General features: G+C 38.2%; 1 protein-coding gene across 1 annotated transcript; it reads right to left on the bottom strand.

Moving 5' to 3' along the window:
• Nucleotides 1-498: 498 nt before the first annotated feature.
• Nucleotides 499-10,089, bottom strand: capns1a (calpain, small subunit 1 a). Its single transcript, XM_031738507.2, has 11 exons — nucleotides 9,940-10,089; nucleotides 9,210-9,266; nucleotides 9,079-9,115; nucleotides 8,889-8,981; nucleotides 5,796-5,853; nucleotides 5,583-5,647; nucleotides 4,448-4,516; nucleotides 3,931-4,009; nucleotides 2,815-2,931; nucleotides 2,659-2,717; nucleotides 499-2,547 (listed from the first exon to the last, which is right to left on the bottom strand). The coding sequence occupies exons 2-11, from the start codon at nucleotides 9,254-9,256 to the stop codon at nucleotides 2,521-2,523; spliced, it is 651 nt and encodes a 216-aa protein (XP_031594367.1). The 5' UTR covers nucleotides 9,257-9,266; nucleotides 9,940-10,089; the 3' UTR covers nucleotides 499-2,520.
• Between the last annotated feature and the right edge of the window lie 11,334 nt (nucleotides 10,090-21,423).

The following is a 21,423-nucleotide window of genomic DNA, read 5'->3' on the forward strand; positions in this document are numbered from 1 at the left end:
CAATACCAAAGTAGTATTAGATAAACAATGAAATGACAGAAAAGCTCCTGTTTTTTCACTATCTAATAGAAATTGATTAAAAAAGAAAAAATATTTTTATCAACCAATAAAAACTACAGGAAGGTCCGTGCAATGACTTACCAGAATGTTTTCTATAATTTTAGGCATTCATCATGCAGAAAACTGAGACATTAAGATCAAAGTGAGTGAGTCTGACAGCCCTGCCTTAGAGTAAAGGCATTTTAAACACTTTTCCAAACAAGAAGTGTCTTTGTTCAAATACAAGCATGAAAACCAGAAGATGATGTGCCACATACAGTAGACAGAAGGATAGGTTTTTACAGAACTGTGTTTCTACTTTCAGAGTCTAAGATCATATTGAAGCTATTTACAAAACATCCATCACTGATTATCTTCTGCTTTAAACTGACCAAGCCGTCACTCTTTAATAACCCACACAGAGTATTTGTCAGCAGTACACCAATAATAAGACTGACATATTTAACATGATGTTTTTATTCCAAATGCAGTACAGGTCATTTATCAAGCAAATCCAATAACAGTTTAATGGCTGTGGCATAAAGAGCTACAGGATTAAAACCCCTTAATAATGGCATTTCACTTTGGGCTTCATGCATTAGTGGCATACAGCATCAGCTCACACACTATGCTGGCATCATCTAATGGAGGCATAAGTGATCAGAAAGCTGAGACACAGAAAGCTATGGCAGACTTTCACTTCAAACAGAAAACATGGCACATTAGCCTTTCGAGCAAAACTCACACCTTTCACACTTTAATGTACATTACTACTATAGATAGAAAATAAAGTCAGCTATGCTGGGTCGTTGCATTAACTTACCATTAAGAGCAGGACCCAGAGAGTACAGGATTTAGATATTTAGAAACCAATTAGCCATCTAGTGGCTGTAAAAGGCATTCTGATAGTGATAAGATGCAATAACAGTCTATGATGCAAAAGAATGGAGTGTAGAAATAATTAAACCATGCTGTGTGTTCCTACAGTGCTATAACTCATATAATTGCCTACAACATAACCAGCAAACAAAAATCTATGAGCCAGTACAGTCTCAGTGAGCACAAATCTACAGTCAGAGGAGCTGGGGCTGGTTTCACAAACACTGAATATAACCCGAGGTTGAAAAGTTTAACATCAGCGGTCTCTTCCATGGCAGAGTCTCAGCAAGGATACGGTGCACATACCTGTTTTACAAAATTAAACCTCTTTCTCTGAGCTGCATGGGTGTGCACAGACTGACAGCCCGTTTATCCTGTTGCTCCTGCTTGTTTAGACACACTCATGACTTTTAGAGCTGCAAGGGATGTGGCCACATGTTACTTTGAATGGGCTTGCTCTCTCTTCAGCCATTATACCTGAAAACACCTCTTGGTTTAGCTGCATGAGTGACAGCCAAGACAAGAGCATGTCAATGGAAGGGTGTTTATTTGTTAATAATAATAATGTCTCTACATAATTTCTTCTAGAAGGAATATTCAGAGTGACACATCATTCAGTTAGGTGTGAGCTGCCTTTGGGGGTTTTTTTGCTGCAGCTATGCTTTGTCCTCTGCTCAGGATGAAACTGGCTGGAACTACTGAGAATTTATGAAATTCTAAGGACATACATGTTTACTAATGAAATAGGCTACCTGCCCCAACAGGTGTAACGGAATTATCAGCAGCCACAAAGAGTTGTCAACACAGCAGTGCACACACACCCACACAATTCCTAGAAGGATCTAATCTAGTAGAACGGGTGGAAAGAGTTGTGCGGTGCCTAGTCTACCAACATTACAGTTGGCCTGTGCTCAGAGAACAGAACTCACATCTTCAATAAAGTGACACCTGAAGAAGGTTCGTGTGTCTTTTCTAACACTTGTGCAGCCCACAGGTGGGTTCCCAGCAAAGTTTGGAGTTAAACGGCAGAAAAAGAAGGAAAAAAAGCCACCTGACACTCAGCTTTTAGGATGAAAACAACCGACGAGCAAAAACATGTTTCTACCAATTCTCTAAGATATGGTGATTGTCAAATCATCCCCAGACAAAGAGCAATACTAGTTTCACATTAGATTTTCATTACAAATCCCAGGGCGTCAGAAGCAGGATCGTCTTGTGCCATTTAGAATTCCGGGGTGTGAGGAAGATCAAAAGCAAATGCCAAAAAATGGGAGAAATTCAACATACTATCACTTTTACACAATCATGTGGTTTTATAGCTGTCCAAAGCATTCAGTAACATTTACCTTTGATTATCCTCAGCTATGGGCAGCATTCTGCATGCAGCTTTGTTAACAGTGTTTTCCAATCTTTCGTGTAAGTTTTAAGAGCTGTGAAGAATGCCACCACACGATTCCATTAACATGCAATCGTGAAAATAAACCTGCACGCACAAGGGATTTGCTAACACAGGAAGTTATTGTGATGATGATTAAAATATCTCGAATTGTGTATATAAACAAAGTGGTTCCATGAAACGAGCCGGAGAAACATGATCTGGACTTAAGAGTACATGGTGAGCTGGAGCCACTGAAAAGACACAAAGAAGAGCAAAGAACAAAACAACCAGTCAAATACTTTAAAACGGTCTGAACTGAAGTCAAAACCCACTGATACAAACAACAACTTCGATTACTTTACCTCTTGAATATTAACTTTGATGGTCCCGTTGTTATCCTTATCCAAGGTTTTGAAGGCACCTGATTCAGAACAGGTATTAAACTTCAGAGTCAATCAATCCTATCACACTAAACTATAAGAATTAATTTAATGATTGGTCTTTAAAATGAAACTTACGGCACATTGCATCCAGCCTTACGAGACAGCCAATGTAGTTGTCAAAATCCATGTTTCCACTTTCATCGCTGTATCTGCGAATGATCATCTGGTACAGCTGGCCACTGAGAGGGAAGCCTAACGAATAGGGACGCACAACTGTGTGTTACAATTAACAGGTACATGTGCATTATGTCTAGATAAGGCTGTGCTGCCTATATCTCGACACAAGTAGCCTGATACTCATTACTCACAGTACAACCCCAATTCCAAAAAAGTTGTTAAATGTAAATAAAACTGAATGTAATGACTTGCAGAGCTCTGAAACCCCTTTATTATTCACAACAGAACATAGAAGACATATCAAATGTTTAAACTCAAATGTACCATTTTCAGAAAAATATACCCGTGTGTGCATGGGTACAAATCAATACTGGATGTCCATGATTTAAATAAAAAACCAGCCATGATGGCAAAGGCTCAGGAACACCTCCAGAAATCACTGCCTGTGAATACAGTTTGCTGTCCCATCTACAAATGCAGCTTGGCTCCTCTCTGAGCCAAAGCTTTAAAATTCTTAAAGGAACTCCCCACATCCTCTGGACTAAAGAGCAGAGACCACCCGGATTATTATCAGCGATTGGTTCAAAAGTCTGCGTCTCTGATGGTATGGGGAACATTCATGCCTATGGAACTGGCAGCTTGCACATTTGGAGAGGCACCATCGGTGCTGAAGGTAAACACAGGTTTTATTTACTCCCATCCAGTCAGTCTTCAACTGTAAGGCAGGCCTTGCAATTGAAACAATGTGAATCTACATACTGTAGACATTCCACTGACAATTTCAATCTTCTATTGTGAAAACGCTGTATTCTGTTTTTCATTACATTTTATACAGTGTCCTAAATTTTTCAGATCTGGGGTTGTAAATGACTAATTATTAAACAAAGCCTCAAAATGTTTCTGGCTTATTAAACTAAACACGAACCTTAACACCATATACATACAACAGTTATTGTATGCATATGAATTGTTTTTCCAGTGCCTCTTCTTAGAGGCTTAAGTAAATCTTTTCCCTTCATTCTTGAAGTGCTGTGGGACCATTTGAACAATGCAGCAGAACAGAAAAATCCTCACCAGCAGCTCTGAAAGCATTAGGCAGCTCATCTGCCCCAATGAGACCGGAGTGATCAGAGTCGTAGGTCTTGTACACTCCCTAAACAGGAACAATAGAAGCATTTAAAACATTTGTGGCAACCCAGTTTCCTGGTAAGTTCACTGACAACCTAGAAAGGGTAAAAGAAAAAAATGAAAACAGCTGCTTTCACAACTCCCAAGCCATAAAGGTTTAAATTCAATCACCACCATATACAAGTTACAACTTGTATCTCCTTCAGCTAAAAGAAAAAAAAAAAAATCATACAGATCACATTTATGTGTTGTAAAAACCTGGCGGCTAACCAAATTAGGAAGAAGTTTGGCACACTGTGTATTCAAATCAGCCCGCCTGATGCTGTATAATCTTTAAGCCACTAATTCTTCTGTGACCCCCCCCTCCCCCTCCGCTGTAAATGGTTAAGCCTGACCACAGTAATGCCTTAAACTGTGCAACAGCGAAACAGATGTGCAGGATAAATAAAATGAAACTACTTGCCTGCCATCTTTTTATATTGTCCCAGAGGTGTTTGAATTCATGAAAGCCAAGTTTTCCGGTGCTGTCAGACTGAAAAAGTGTTAAGGCCAAAAGACAACAGCTTCTCCAGTTAAGCAAACAGTTGCGAATTTACTTGCACAGTATTTGCACAATGGGCTTTCACATGCCTTTTCAGTAGGGAATCTACCACATATTACAAAGATCTCATTTAGCTGTTCTTTTCATAAACATGCAAATAAGAATGTCAGCTGAAACTTTGTGGTCCTCTCAGTGTTCAACTTCCCAAACATTTTTACATCATTAATCCTCCCCATCCACTGCTACAATATTATGCTGGTTCAACAGAAAAAAAGTCTTTAAGTTTGAGTACGTCAGATGTTTTTTTAAATCCACAACTTAGCAATACATGAAGGGATAGCTAAAGCTTTTTGTTATTGTTCAATTAGGACAATGAACAGAATTACAGAATATATACCCCTGTCAAACAGCCAACTGTGGACAGCAGAGATGAGCAGTCATTCCTGTTATACTACAACACCCCAGTGAACTATAACATGCCTATAAGTGTGTCACCTATAGTGCTATGTGCGGTGCTATATTACCAGACCACTTTGAACTGTTAAAAATGAAATAAAATGAACAGTTTCGTTGCCTTTCAATAGGCCATTCAATCAGATTTTAACTAACACACTTCTGTATATGTAATATAACAGTACTCAAGTCGTTTTCAAAAGACATATTTAGACATCTTCAAAGCAACATCCATTTCTGCATTTTGTAAAGTTGCTGTTTTGAATTGTAAAATTGCTTAGTTATTTTTTTACTTTTACCCAGATATGAACTGTGTGGTGGGAGGGGCCTAGAACAGAGAGGGGAAAAGAAAATATGTATGAAGGCTTCAAATTTTTGGGGTTTTCTCTGGATTTCAGTCCACTGCAGCTTTAAGGTTTTATTTGCTCCATAGTCTTAGTAAGCCATGAGTATGACATGGACCTGTTGAGCCAACATATCCCCACTTTAGTTGTCCGTTTCTATTTGTTCTGCATCATTTTTTAAAATTTTGCTGTGAGTGACAGTTCAATACTGTCACCCAGATTATATAAAACACACAGAGTACTAATGAAGGAAAAGATACATCCATGACTGCTACCATGCTCCTGCAAGACTCAATGCTGAAACCGTCTGTCTTCAGATCATGATCTAAAACACAACATCAAAATCTATTAGTAAAAAAAAGAAAGAAAGAAAACAAAGAAAAGAAAAAAAGACCCTAACATGTATATGTATTCTGAAGAACTGAATCATAAGCATAATGAAAATAAATATGACAAATGCAGACATATCTTACGCTTTGCAATGATTCTGTTCAGGATGTTCATCAGCTCGTTTGGGCTCACTTCCATATCCTACATGATAAATATGGAATATCATTAAAAACATAAAGAAACCTGCAGAGACACAGCTGTATGGTTTAGCTAAATGATCAAAACAACATCCATATTACTGCTTGGTCTTACACCTGATGTATAGGTTGGATTTTTTATTTTTATTTTAATGAGATGAGTTTTTCAAAAATAGCATAACATGGCATACTCTTTTAACCATTGGGAAGGGCTCTGGTGCTACATTCAGCAACAGTATAAGAGATGTTCCAAAACAACCCATGACCGAGGGAGGAGCTTGTCAACTGTAAACAGTTAACAGGTTAACAGGCATTGTGGGTGGAGCTCAAGCAGCTCTTCCACAATGACAGAAGGGTTTACTGTGAACACAGTCAGGCTTTTTTTGCCTTAGCTGGCCCAGCAAAACCCAAAACTCCAGATGGGCATTGAATTTAATTAAATTTAAAGTCTGTCTCCTCACATACAAAGTCTTGAATAATCACACCCCATCATATCTTAAAGAGGTTGTGGTACCATATTGTCCCAACGCAGCACTTCACTCTCAGACTACTTGTGGTTCCTAGAGTTTAAAAGTACAGGGTGGGCCATTTATATGGATACACCGTAAAAACATGGAAATGGTTGGTGATATTAAAGTCCTGTTTGTGGCACATTAGTATATGTGAGGGGGCAAACTCCTCAAGATGGGTGGTGACCATGGTGGCCAATTAGAAGTCGGCCATCTTGGATACAACTTTTGTTTTTTCAATAGGAAGCGGGCCATGTGACACGTCAAACTTATTGGTAATGTCACAAGAAAAACAATGGTGTGCTTGGTTTCAACGTAACTTCATTCTTTCATGAGTTATTTACAAGTTTCTCTTTGTTCACAGCCATTGACATGTCGAAGAGGTTAACATGTGAGGAGCGGATCGAAATCGTGTTGATATCTGGTGAACGCAGTAACCGGGTCATTGCAGCAGATTTCAATGCAAGACACCCTACGAGACCACCCATCTCCCATGCTACAGTCAGCAAACTGCTTGCTAAGTTTCGTGAAACTGGTTCAGTGTTGGATTTGCCAAAATGTGGTCGCAAGAAAACTAATGAAGAAACATCAGCGGCTGTCCTAGCTTCATTCAGCAAGAGCCCACAGCGTAGCACTCACCGCATGTCACTGCAGAGTGCCATTAGTCGAACATCCCTTCGGCGGATATTAGCTACACACAAATGGCATCCTTACAAACTCCAGCTACTGCAGCATCTCAACGAGGATGACCCAGATTGGTGCACAGAATTTGCAGAATGGGCAAAACAAAATTGGAACAGGACCCTCAGTTCACGCAGAAGATTTTGTTCAGTGATGAGGCAAACTTTTATGTGAATGGTGAAGTTAACAAACAAAACCACCGCTATTGGTCTGACACTAACCCACATTGGATGGATCCCTCCAAGACTGTTGGAACAACAAAAGTGATGGTTTGGTGTGGTATATGGGGTACAACGATAGTGGGTCCATTCTTCATCAATGGAAACCTCAAGGCCACTGGATATTTGAAATTGCTACATGATGATGTGTTTCCCTCTTTATGCACTGAAGCTGGCACGTTCCCTGAGTTTTTCCAGCAAGATGGTGCACCACCACATTTTGGGTGCCAGGTCCGAGCATTCCTAGATGAACAGTTTCCTGGAAAGTGGATTGGTTGTCGTGGGCCAGTTGAATGGCCCCCAAGGTCTCCCGATCTGACCCCCTTAGACTTTTATCTTTGGGGTCATCTGAAGGCAATTGTCTATGGTGTGAAGATACGAGATGTGCAGCACCTGAAACTACGGATACTGGATGCCTGTGCTGGCATTTCTCCTGCGGTGTTGCTATCGGTGTGTGAAGAGTGGGAGAAGAGGGTTGCATTGACAATCCAACACAATGGGCAGCACATTGAACACATATTATAAGTGGTCAGAAACTTGTAAATAACTCATGAAAGAATAAAGTTACGTTGAAACCAAGCACACCATTGTTTTTCTTGTGACATTACCAATAAGTTTGACGTGTCACATGGCCCTCTTCCTATTGAAAAAACAAAAGTTGTATCCAAGATGGCCGACTTCTAATTGGCCACCATGGTCACCATCCATCTTGGGGAGTTTGCCCCCTCACATATGCCACAAACAGGACTTTAATATCACTAACCATTCCCATGTTATTACGGTGTATCCATATAAATGGCCCACCCTGTAGAATGGGAGGGAGAGCCTTCAGCTTTAAGGCCTGCAGTGCCAGCTGCCCATTAGAGCGCTGCAACTTAAAAATGTTTAAATGTATCCAATTTAATTAGCCTGTTGGATAGTGACCTAAAGAGTTATCTTTATTATGTCAGTTGATCAAAGTGAAATTAATTTTTCTAACTGAACAAGTATTCTTGGTGTTTGTTCTTAGCAGCAGATTAGAGTCACATATAAAAACATTTATATATTTTTCTGCATCAGAGTAATATATTTACATTCCTGTGGCAATAAAAATGCAGTTTGGGCTTCATTCACAGGTTTCAGTAAGACACAGCTGAACAATAAAACATATTCCCTCAGCAGAGAATGACCAGGTTATGTGTTTGGCATGAGTTACTACAGTGATTTATCCAGGTAACTAGAGCGCCACAGGGACGCAGAAAACTCTTTAAGCTCAACTCATTTTGCAAAGCCATAAATTTAGCTTCATAGTACACCCCTCAGAAGAGGAAAAGGTAATAATTCTGTCAATAAAAAATAAATAAATAAAACAGGTGTGAAAAAATGTGATAATCTAAGTTCAAACTGAGTTTTTTTTAAGCTGCAATTGACAGTTCTGCTAGACACATTAACATTAATGTCAACAAAAAGTAAACAGGGAATCCCAGAAATTAGAAAAACAAAACCAAAACACCATAATACAATCTTTTGGCCATACCTCTTAGCACTAAATTACAATTAAATGTTTTCACATTAAAAATGAAACAGATTACTGCAAAAAAAAAAAAAATGCAACAGATTTTAAGAGAATCATAACTAGGCATTGCACTTACATCTCCAGCAATCTGCTGGAAAACTCTGCGGAACTGCTTTTCTTCTTCACTCTCATTGTGTGCTGCATGCGTAACTGGCATGCGTGGTGGAGGCTGTGGGACATATGCACGAGAAAATATTAGAAATTCTATCATCATCAACTATTAGAAATTAGAAGTGATGGGCAGTGATGAAACGATGTAAACTCACGGGTTGAGAAGGCACAAATTGGTTTGGGTCGATGTTGCTACAAAGGCAGGAGCAGAGATCAAAAGCAGATGTTAGACCAACAGACCAAATTTTTGCCTACCTGGTACTTGGTACTTTGTTCATAATCTCACCCGGCAGCATCAATGATGCCTCCAATAATCGCTTTGACAAAATTCATCTTCTGTCAACTGTGAATGCAAAATGCAAATATTTATTTGACTAAGTCCAATGGTTTTGTCTTGAATAAATATATAAACACACGGTACAGTGAATGACACCCTTCACAAACACTGTAATTTTTAACACTTCGTTTGTTTTCTTCATATACTCATTAATTAACGACACACCCAGAAGACCCTGTTAAAATGTTTCCTGATATGGAAGAAAATCCATGACGCACCCAGACTAAAACGGATGAGATTTGAAAAGTTATCCTTGTTCTTCGCAAATCTATAATGACACCTCTGAACACATATGAAGGGTATAGTCAGTAAAACGTCCCCCTCTAAACAGCACTGCTAGATTGTGTGGTTAGGTAACGACGCAAACTGAATATAACCGCATGCTATGTAGCGTTATGCTTCAAAACTAGCACTGTGTCAGGTCAGCCCGTTATCCGCCCTGCAGCTGCTCAGTGGCGTTAAAATACCGTGTAAACCGTAACACCTCCAAACTCCGCAGCACGCACTTAAACTAACGATATACTGGACAGCAGCTGATTTACTCTTGCTATCCTAGCTCTGAGCTAATTCGGCTACACGAGTAAACACAGCCGTCATATTCAGTAAAACTTGACACTTAACTAAACCTGGACTGTTTTTCATTTGTTCTATTAAATCGCTACGTTTAATGTATATTTACCTGTAAGGCAGCAAGCTTTGTAAAGTTGACCGCAGGATATTTGGGCAGGCTTGCGTGACTTCCACTAACTCAGCTGGTAGGAGGTGCTCTTCAACACACCCCAACTGACGATCACGGATCGGAGGAAGGAGGAGGGCTCGCGGTTCATTTCCGCCTTTGCTCCGAGCTGCGATCTTTACCAAATTCAGTATGATGAAATACAAATGATTTCTCTTTTTATACTACTTGGTGATACTAACAGCGTTTTATGAAGTATCTTCAAATCTTCTTCTTATCTTGTGTTTGTTATCAGTCACGTACAATGTCATAACTAAGCATGAAAATACCAATTCCCTTGTCTTAGCTACTAAACGAATTGTATTTACATAGAAACACATTTTTCCATGAATTAGCTCTGTTTGTATACTGTTGTTGATGGACTTTAGATCTCAGTCAAAAATAATTCAAGACATTGAGCATCAACGCTAAGACAGATAAACTATGATACATTAAAGCCAGGATTTTTTTTGCTGCAAAGCCTTAACTGTAAAATCACATGATCAACATTGGTGCTTCTCATTTGTGAAGTGGGTGGGGCAGGAATCGAAAAAGGTTTACCTTCAAAAGGCGGAGGAAGTTTTTTTTTTAAATAAGGTCTAAAGATTTCCAACAGATTGTTGTAATTATTGTTGTGTGGTTCCCAAACTGCAGTTTGGAGGACTGGTATTGGCCAGTGACCTTCTAAACCCATACACCTAGAGCTCCTGCACATGAAACTGGTACACTTACTTGGTTGTAATGGTTGTAGTAATGTTGTAATGTAGTAAGTTGTAATGTATTAATCTACTTCCCATTCTGAGTCATGATATGGCACATATAGTACACCTAACAAAGGTGTGTACTGTGAAAACACAGTGATAGTAGCCATGCCATGTTCACCTACTTTACCAGTAAGGGAACTGGTGAGGCAGTGAGGGAAGGCAGCTTTTGAGGTCTGGGCCCTGGTAATTGTATTGGTTCTTTTAAAAATAAAACAGTAAAACTTGGCACAAATAATTATCTGACAATCTCGATGGCATTTACTTTGAAAAGACTACAGGATTTCTACAAGGTTATGGCTGGACCTACAGTGCCCCTTACTGGATTGTGTTTGGGGGAATATGTTGACACATGACTCAGAATTGATAAATGGTTGGTTTAGGCACCAGGACTGAATCAGATATACAGTAGGGTCAGGGCCATCGAGTAAGTTTTATTTATTTCAAGTGAAGGGATCATTCTGTATTTTGTTATTTTTGTTTTATTTCAAACCCAGCTATGGCACGGAGAGAGACTCTAAATCTAAAATCTATGACTGGAAAAGTGAGCGAGCTGGCTGATATGATGGACAGAACAAAGGTAGATCTACTGTGCGTGCAGGACACCGGGTGAAAGTGAAGCAAGACCAGGAGCATTGGAGCTGGATTCAAAATGTTCTACCATGGTGTAGACAGGAAGGAAAATGGAACTAATGAAGAAAGAGTATGGGAATAGTATTGTGGAGGTCGGGAGATTGTCAGATAGGATGGAAATGGTTGTGGTGAACACATAAGTATTACATAAATCATGCAAACACATATTAGGCAACCTTAGTAAATGCAACATGCAGTTTTTTTTTATTGATCTGAAACATTTAATTGGAAAAGGCAAAGGGAATGATTAAATGGTGGAAGTTGAAGAAAGAAGAATGTTTCACTGAGTTCTAGGATGAGATGCCAAGGGTCGGGTAACTTGTTAATTGTGAGTGCACAGCACTTAAAAAGTACTTAAAAAATACTTAAAGCTTGATTTTTCTGAGTGAGCAATTGTAATAATACTATAATTAGTTCAACTGATATAAACATTTTAAGTGAAATTAAAATACATAATTTGTGGTAACAAACTAATTTTAATTTAGTTTGAGAGAAATTAATTGCAATTTAATCAGCACATAATTTTTTCCATGCAATAACAGCTTAATTTATCAATATGAACAAAGTCTGATTAAAACTCATTTAAAACACTAATTTAACTACATTCCAACTTATATTTTCAAATCCAAAACAGTACTATAGCCAACACGTGATACTGGACAGTTCTGCAGAATGATAAACAAATATACTGACACTATTGTAGTTGAAGTTATTTAAGAATTATTATTTATTCTCAAACCTAAAATTATATTTGCTTGTTATGCAATTTAGAGCTTTAATAACCTTACAATAAAACACAGTAACAGTAAATAACAGTCTCGGATTTAATATTCATTTTGAAAGTTTAACCTTCCCGTAACTTTGTAACACTAGTTACATTACTGAAAAAGCAACATGAAATGTATTTATTGTTCAGTCTCAAGTGCAGAAATCTGCTTTCAATTCAAAGTATGAAGCACTAAAACAAACAACAAATTTTCCTTGCATTCAATCACAGAACACAAAGCTTGTTGTGGAGGGTTTTGCTTCCTAATCCAAGCATTGCTCCCTGGATGAACCAGAGTGAATGAAATGAAAGCGTTTTTTTTTTTTTTTTTAAAGGACTCTTCCTAGTGTTCATACAGCACTTCGCTCTCAGACTGTGGGCTTACCTGTGGTTCCTAGGATATTTAAAAGTAGAATGGGAGACAGAGACAGACACCCTTTCTACAGTTAAGATTATGCTTAAGACTTTCTTTTTTGACAAAAATTACAGTTAGGGCTGGTCAGGTGACCCTGAATCCACCCTTATTATGCTGCAATAGACTTGGGCTACTTACGATGCCCTCAGCATTTCTCCTTCTCTCAACCCTTTTCACTCACTATGTGTTTATAAACCACTCGGTATTTAATTATTAATCTCTGGTTCTCTTCCACAGCATGTCTTTTGTATGTCTTCCTCCCTGAGCCTGGTTCTGCTGGAAGTTTGTTCCTGTTAAAAGGGAGTTTTTCCTTCTCACTGTTGCCAAAGTGCTTGCTCATAGGTGGTTGTCTGATTATTGGAGTTTCTCTGTATTATTGTAGGGTCTTCACCTTACAATATTAAGTGCCTTGGGGCAACTCATATTGTGATTTGGGGCTATATAAAAAAAAATGCGGAGGAGTAGCAGCTTTAGTCTAAGTCCCTCCCGGATGGGTGAGCTCCTCACCCCATCTCTATGGGAAACGTCAGCCACCCTTAAGAGGAAGCTCATTTCCAGTGCTTATATCCGTGATCTCATTTTTCAAATCTTGTTTGAGTTTGAGAGATCGACCAAAGAAGAATGAGCTGAGATTGTCAGGACATATGTGACAGATTTGTTGAAAATAACGACCGACGACAGGCTGATATCCAGCAAAAGGGATACATAATTTTTAGGATAAGGGGGGATCATAATTTTGAACCTTGTTTTTGTTTTTTCTGAAAAATGTTTGTTTCTGTGTGCAAATTAAAATATGTACTTTTCATAGGTTTTCATAATACTTTTCACCTATTTTCATAGGTGGCTGATATTTCTGTTCACTGTAAATGAGCAGGTCAGAAAGGAGCAGACATGATGAGGGTGTGTTTTGGGACACTGGAAACATGTTTTCTTTAAAGACACTTTCAGAAAAGTTAGAATATTGAATTAGATGGGTGTCAGTATTAGATATTGTACTATTCAGATTCAGATCGATGTAACATAAATCAGATAATCTGAGTTTTATTGATAGCTATAATTTGACCAACATTTGAGTCTTGATGTGCCTGACCCAAAAGCTTTTTGCACCATGCTCACCTGCACCAGTCCCTCTCTCATTCAAAATAAGTGAGCACTCCTAGTGGCAATTATAGCAACTACACTGGATAAAATAAGAAATTACCTTCACAGCATTACTTTCAGCACAGTATCAGTAGCCATGTTTGCCTTCTCACTTGCCCTAATGTGCTCAAATATTTACAAATGCTAACCGGGTTGTTGTGACAGATATCACATATTGCTTTGACAACTTCAACTGCCATCCAAGAACTGTGCCTAGCAATACAGAAAAAGTGTAGCAATTATTTTAAAATTGAGATGAAATGCATACTGGCGGGCTACTTGAACCATGTTCAAGGACAAACACAAACTATTGTCTAATTATAGTAACAGGACTGTATAGCCTACATATAGTCATTTCTTCATGTTCACGAGTGAAATACTGCAAGATCATTACTTTTACAAGATGTAGTCTGTCCCATTATATTATTATCTATTATCATTTTATTATTATCTATAGTACTATCCATTATAATATTATATAATTATTAACTAAATGTAGTATTTCTTGGGTAAACTAATTGTTAGTCAAGTAATTGTGGATGTCAATGGCTATAGTGACTTATACCACCAGATAACAACAAGCTGATATTCTTTAGTACATGTATGGCAAGTCTAGGTAATGCTATTTGTCAGAACTGAAGGTATGAAGCCAATCAAAGGCTCCTGTTGTCATCTATTATTTCCTGTTATTCATGGCGTGCTATTTTTCTCCTCTGCCTTTTGTTTTGTGGCGAATCAACATGTGCATCTGTCCATTAACATGGACTGGCCTTCATGGTCATGTACAGTTAACTGTTGGGCTTAAAATCTACTCTGATTGTTATTGCTTAGGTTACATTATCCTATTCAGTATTCATAAGATTCACTCTGGTGCAGCTTTAAGCATTCACATTTGGTCATTTAATAGACAAAGAATGAATAAGCAATGTTTAATGATTAAGCTCTGCAGTGCACTTAATGGTGTATAGATGGATAGATAGAAGGATAGACAGATAGATATTCCTTGCCATAAATCCTTTCACTTTACTTTGTTATATGTATAAATAAATGATTTTATAGAAATTTATGACAGTTTCAAAGAGGAACTGGAGCACTGTTTAAAGCTCTTAACAATTCCTCTGAAGATTTGCCAATGGACTTCAGGCGTGTTTGAAAATGGCAGCACACCACATTGAATAATTAAACAGAGCTTAATGATAATGGAGAGAAAATTGTGTCTTCGTTTATTTTAACAAAATCCTATTCTCTGATAATTGGATTGTATAAGCAGTGATTACTCTTTACTCATAATAAATACCATTTTTTTGTTCTCTTCTGTATATGTATAACTTCTGCAAGCAAGTTAGAAGCTACTATTCCTCCACTGGCCTGGAGATGCTGACCATGAAGCAAAATACACCTGCTACTTATATAAATTACTTATGGAAAGGTTAAACATGAAAAGTAGCAACCCGTCACATTATGACTGTGGAGCCTTTTGGTGTGAGGACTAATATAACAGTGTGTGTATGTGTGTGCCTGTAAATGCAGAATAAAACCACTAAGTGGAGTCAAAGAGCACTTGACTGAGGTGAATGACAGCAAACACACAACTGTATTTTCTGCATTTACCACAGAAATATCCCAGGTACAAGCCATTTACCCAAATGTAGCTCAGTCATGAATCATCTAAATATGGACACTTTTTCATGGCTGAGATCACAGTTTTCTTTCACTATTGTTTATCTCTCTGTTTGCATTGCTACCTATCAACTAGGCTGGTAAAGCTTTGTACAAAGTATAGAGCTTTGGGGTAAAATTGCCTTTTTATATCTACAAGGTTTGTGAGGGATTTCTTGAAATGAAATAAGAAGTTAACAACCAGCTTTCCTGGTACAATGCTAACGGTTCTTTACTTCTTGACTTAATACTTCTTTGTAACTGTCACATTTTAAATTTCCTTCATTATTAAATGAAAGAACTATGGACACAGAAAACATTTTAATGAATTTATCCTAGATAAGTGTTATAGCTCCATGACATGTTGACACTTGCACCTCCTGCGTCTTTACTTCAAGAAACCGAGTTTGTCTCTGAGCTGCTGTGTTTTTATCATGGCTGCATCTCCTCTTAATCCCTCATGCCCAGCGCTATCATGGTTGCCTTGACAGTGCAGACAGTTCACTCACGTTCTCTGCAGCTACTTTGTCTCAGCTCTACTATCCTCTATTCCCACAGCACAAAGAAACAGCAACGTGTCCATGAAAAAGTGTTTCAGAAGTGTTAACAACTGCTGCTACCAGCAGTATCGTACAATATCCCTCCTGTTTGTGTTCCTCACAAACTCATGGAGTACAAAAATGATTTGTTAGTATCGATGATGTCATCATTATTATTATTATTTTTCTTCCTGAAATCAACTCTGTATTTTTTTCTCTTGCTGGAATATCATCTGTAAAACCACAAGCTTGACTATGACACCTGCTGTTTACTATAGTTCAATAAAATAAATAGAGCGCGGTCACATATTGCATCAGTAACACCTGCCTGCATTCTGTGAATATACTTTTAATGCCGCAAACAACACATCCCATATGTCAGTAGTTCTCTATGGAGCGTATGCATGCAGTACAAAGTGTATACATTTCCAGGACTTTCTGAGTGCATGACCTTCAGTGCATATGTTCTTTAACTTTCTATTTAAGATGTGATAATATCTGATATTTAGTGCAGGAACAGTGTTATGTATCCTTCAGATCCCACTCCAGCTAAAATTACTCCATCCATGAAATAGAGGTATCCATGGTTACTTCAGGAGCCATGTTATAGGGTGCTGAGTGTATCTCTGCTCTCTGCACAGTTTCCACCTTTTTCTCTCATTCATCATTTGAAAGAAATCATTGTGCCACCTCAAGGTTTCCGACAGTTACAATTTGGTTTTGCAAATGGGATTTGCAGTGACTAATCTCAATAATATTGATGAAGATAAACTGACTATTAAATGTCTCTGAATTATGAATGCGAGGCATATTACATCTGCAGTTAACCTGCTTGACTCTAAGGGAGGGGAACGCATAGCTTGTGTAGTTCAGTGCTACAGAGGCTGCAGGCTGAAATATTGTATGGGAGCATCCCCAGTACGACATATTTGCAGTCTTCAGAACAACCTGTTACCTTGACAACGCAATTTTATCATTCAAGCCCATTGCTACCTTCTCTTACAGCAGGAATCAAATGTGCCTTAAATGTATAGTGCTGCAGGGTTTTACACCTCAATTCAAGGTAGAAATGAAAAATTAAATGGGTTAAGATGTGCAGAAAATTTGGAATTATGATTTCACTCCATCACTGCACCGGGTGCAATATCAGATTGCCATTTCTTAAATTTACAGGATTTGAAAGATGGTTTATTCTATAGGGCTTAACAGAAAGCAGGTAAGGCAGACAGTGGAAGATAAGGTTATAAGGACTTGAAATGATTTTGTTCTTCATGAAATACTACATGAAATATTTTAAGCTTTTGGGGTATGTGCTATACATGGCACTATGATAACTACAGGGGGATTGGACAGACGAGTTCATCAGTTCAAAGTGGCAACATGTAAGTTCCCAAAATACTAGTGACCTCATGATGTTTACCATTTCACCTGACTTATTCATGCAGTTATACGTCTAATTGTCAGGCCATATTCGCAAGTCAGTAATTCTGATAATTCTTATGTAAGCTCCACGAGAGCTTTTCACAAGGCGAGCCCATCTGCTGTCGTCTCTTTTTCACAGAATTCCACAAGCATTCAGGAAGATTTCCCAAAGGCATCTAAACCAAATTAGCAATAAACATTTACCATTTTTATCATATGAGAAAAGAGAAGAAATGCACATTTTTAGCAGGACTGGATCTATATGAATACTGGTTGATATGACAGATATATAATCTTATTGCAGAATCCCTTTCCAGTTTTAGAAAAATGAATTACTTACCAGTGCATTTTTTAACCTATCGCTGCACAAACTGGTGTGAGGTGAATGACTTTCAAGAGCTGATGAAAAGGCATGCTTGAAGATTGCTTATTATTTATTTATGGCGTTTGAAATTCTTGAAAATAACTGAAAAAAGAAGAAGTGCCAAGCCTAAAACAAAAACTATCTATAGCAGATGGACAGTATCTGACAGTCATGTCCTTAAGCTGGTCTTTCAGTTTACTGAAGCCTCACCACCAGAGTGGAAGGGTGGCTACCAAGAAGACATTTTTAATAAAGATGAAAGAACTAGACAGTAAATCAGTGGCAACAGTTAAAATGGTGTGATGAATCAAAATCTGAACTTTCTGGTTCAAATTCTCAATATGTATGGAGGCGGTCAGGAGGAGAGAGGCGCAACAGTGAGTGGCTAAAGCTATCTGTAAAACACAGTGGAGGTTATCGTGGTTTGGGGCTGCATTTAAACCAGTGCTGTTGGGAAGCTTGTCAAAGTTGGTGTGATTAGGATCAACCATGCATCATCATCTGGAAAGCATTTGATTGGCAACAGTTTACGTTTTCAGTGTGATGATTCTAAACACACTGACAATATAGTAAAAGTATACGTAGGCAGATAAACACAGAATGGAACACAAATATGGCCTCCACAGAGCCTGGACCTCAATGCTTTTGAAGCACTTGTAATTGTATAAACTCTGTTAGCACCTTATATACTGTATTTACATGTACAGTATTTTCCATTTTCCTAATAAAATATAAAGAAACAAGGGCTATATCAGGACTTTTGCATAGTACCCTACATGATCGTTGGATCGTTTGACTAATAATAGATACTTTAGTTAAAAATAGTAAGGCATTATACACTGCTCAAGAAAATTAAAGGAACACTTGTTAATCAGAGTATAGCATCAAGTCAGTTCAACTTCTGGGGTTATGATCTGGCTAGTTAGGTAGCAGAGTTAATCAGTTTCAGCTGCTTTGGTGTTAATTAAATTAGCAACAGGTGCACAAGAGGGGAAACAATGAGACAAATCTAAAAATAATCATGGTTTTATAGGTGGAGGCCAATGACATTTTTTTTCCTTCCTCATCTTTTTTGACTGCTTTGTCACTAGTTTCATTAGGCCAGTCCACTATTAAGCCACCCTTGGTATAACTTTGTGCTTTTACTAGAATGAGGCAATACCTGGATTCTACAGAGGTTGCACAGGTAGTCCAACTCCTTCATTATGGCATATCATTGCCAGGTTTACTGTGCCCCTTGCATGGAAGAGATTCCAGGAAACAGCCAGTTACTGTCGGAGAGCTGGACAAGGCCGTAGAAGGTCCTTAACCTTTAGCAGGAATGGTATTTGCTCCTTTGTGCAAGGAGGACCTGACTTCCTCTTCCAAATGAAGTAGTTGATAACACTGGCCCCCAAAATCACCTGACCCAAATCCAATAGAACACCTCTGGGACATTATGTTTTTGTCCATCCAACACCACCAGATTGCACCTTTGAATGTCCATGAGCTCAGTGATGCCTTTTCTCCAGGTCTAGGATGAGATCCCCCAGGAAACTATGTTGTCTCATTATGAGCATGCCCAGACGTTGTCAGGCATGCCTAAAAGCACTTGGGGGCCATACAAACTACTGATACCATTTTGAGTTGCTACAATAACATTTCAGTAAAATGGACTAGTCTGCCACATGATTTTTTTGTTCACTTGTTCATGATTTTCTGAGTGTTTTGGAATTCAGTGCTCTGAAGGGTGATCATTTTTCCTTTTTTCATCTTTTCATTCCTAACAGATTACCCAGTCCATGTCGGTATATAGATACCCATTGAGATCAGATATATTTTTAAAGTGTTCCTTAAATTTTGTTGAGCAGTGTAGCAGTGACAATGATGTAATGTATTAGTTTTAGACTGTGTTTGTAAGCCTTAGCATTTTATTTTGGCATTCATGCTAGTTCATCAAGCCAAAGTCATTGTTAAATTTGCTGAGTAATCAGCCAACAGTAGCAAACATTTTTAGAAAGCTGTAGATGTTCATCAGATAAACAAACATACTAAACAGTGCTAGGTTACATGCTAATAAAATACTAGCACTGTACTCACCAAAACTGAAGGACAACCTTCTTGGAAAGGCTGCATCAACAGCAAGCTAGCATTTGCCACATGGTACCACTAAAAAAGGTAGCAACACCATAAACAAGGTGGAGAGCTCCAGTTCAGTGAAAGTATACAAGGTGAGACCCAGCTTGTTAAGTTGTTTAATTTGTTAATGTCCAATAAGAAATTATAAAGTGTAGAAGCTAAACTTTTTCCAGCTACAGCATGAAGTGAACAAGCTAAAAAACCATCTGAGAACCATTGTTCTACTTTGTAAACCAAACACCATTAGCTAGCTAGCCAGACAGTTAGTAGCTGCTAATGATTTTTTATTTATCAAATGATAATATAAAAACCACAGACATTATAAAACACTGGTGTAAATTCTGATTCTGAGAAATGAAGCCATTACAGAATCCATCGTTTTACCTGAAGGCCCCCAGATGGCAAAAACTGTGATTACAAAAAGATTACAGGTCCTAAAGAAGTCTATGGGAAAATGACTTTCTGACCTGATCTTAATAAACATGTTCCTGATGGGTTTATTGCCCCAGGATGCATTTTGTGTCATACTAAATAAAAGATTAAGTCTGTTTTGTAAATAATGGTCATGCTGCATTTTAAAAAGTGGGGTTATCTGTGGCATGTTCACGGTCTAACGGTTTGTGATCAGCAAGTCATTTGCCAAGTCAGAGTCACTGCCATTCATCGATAGAGCCTGGTCAGAGCGTATTTACTGACTCACAAATACACAAAACAGTGGCAGTAGTTTAAAATGCTTACAGTTTTACTACAGTTTATGTTTAGTGCCACTATCTTGGATTGTTAACAGCGGTTGCTCCAATTTTCCAAGTGAAAAATCCAAGTTGAGGGGACATTCCATATTCAAATTACAACTTACTCAAGAAAGCACCATCAGGATTGGGGACTTTAACAGTGCACTCGTCCTCCCTCACCAATGATTACTGAGCACATTTTGATTAAAATTAGTATAATTAGTGCAGGATGTCCATCTTCACACTGTGTCACGCCTACATTCACTTACCAAGGTGTTTTCACTTCAGTTATTTTTGTATAGTGTATCATCCTGACAGGTCAGTCAGTATAGTTATTGGTCAGGTCATCGTAGCATAGATTCATCCATTTTTATCAACCCAACAGGTAAAAGAAAAATACCAGGGTAAAAACTGTGGACTGGCCTCCACCTATAAAATCCCCCGTTTTGTGTGAATAGACTGTGATCACAGAAAAGGCAAACATTTCAATGTTTCCCTTGAATGCTTAACTAAATGAAACAAAATGTTCATATTTGTATATGAGGTCTGATCAAAGTCATTCAATGCAAGGCAACAGAACACGCCAAGCAACATAATGATGTAAATATAGTATCGACTGTCTAAAACTCTTTCTTCAGTAAATAAACCCAGCTATTAGATATAGCCATGGTGTGAAATTGATGCTGCTTTCCCTCACATAACTAGTCCGATTCCTCGTGTGAGCACTGCGTCCATGTAAACATACTCGCTGTTCACGTTTAGTGCGTGCTCAGATTCGGCTCTTCAGAAATCGATCTATTCATAGAACGTGTTGGTTGCAATTATGTAAACACTCAACCTTTCACTCAAGTGAGACAGAGCAGAGGGACGGGGTGGAGAATAAAAGCAACGGAAGACAAG

The sequence above is a fragment of the Oreochromis aureus genome, linkage group 10, assembly GCF_013358895.1.
Source record: "Oreochromis aureus strain Israel breed Guangdong linkage group 10, ZZ_aureus, whole genome shotgun sequence".
Classification (NCBI taxonomy): Eukaryota; Metazoa; Chordata; class Actinopteri; order Cichliformes; family Cichlidae; genus Oreochromis; species Oreochromis aureus.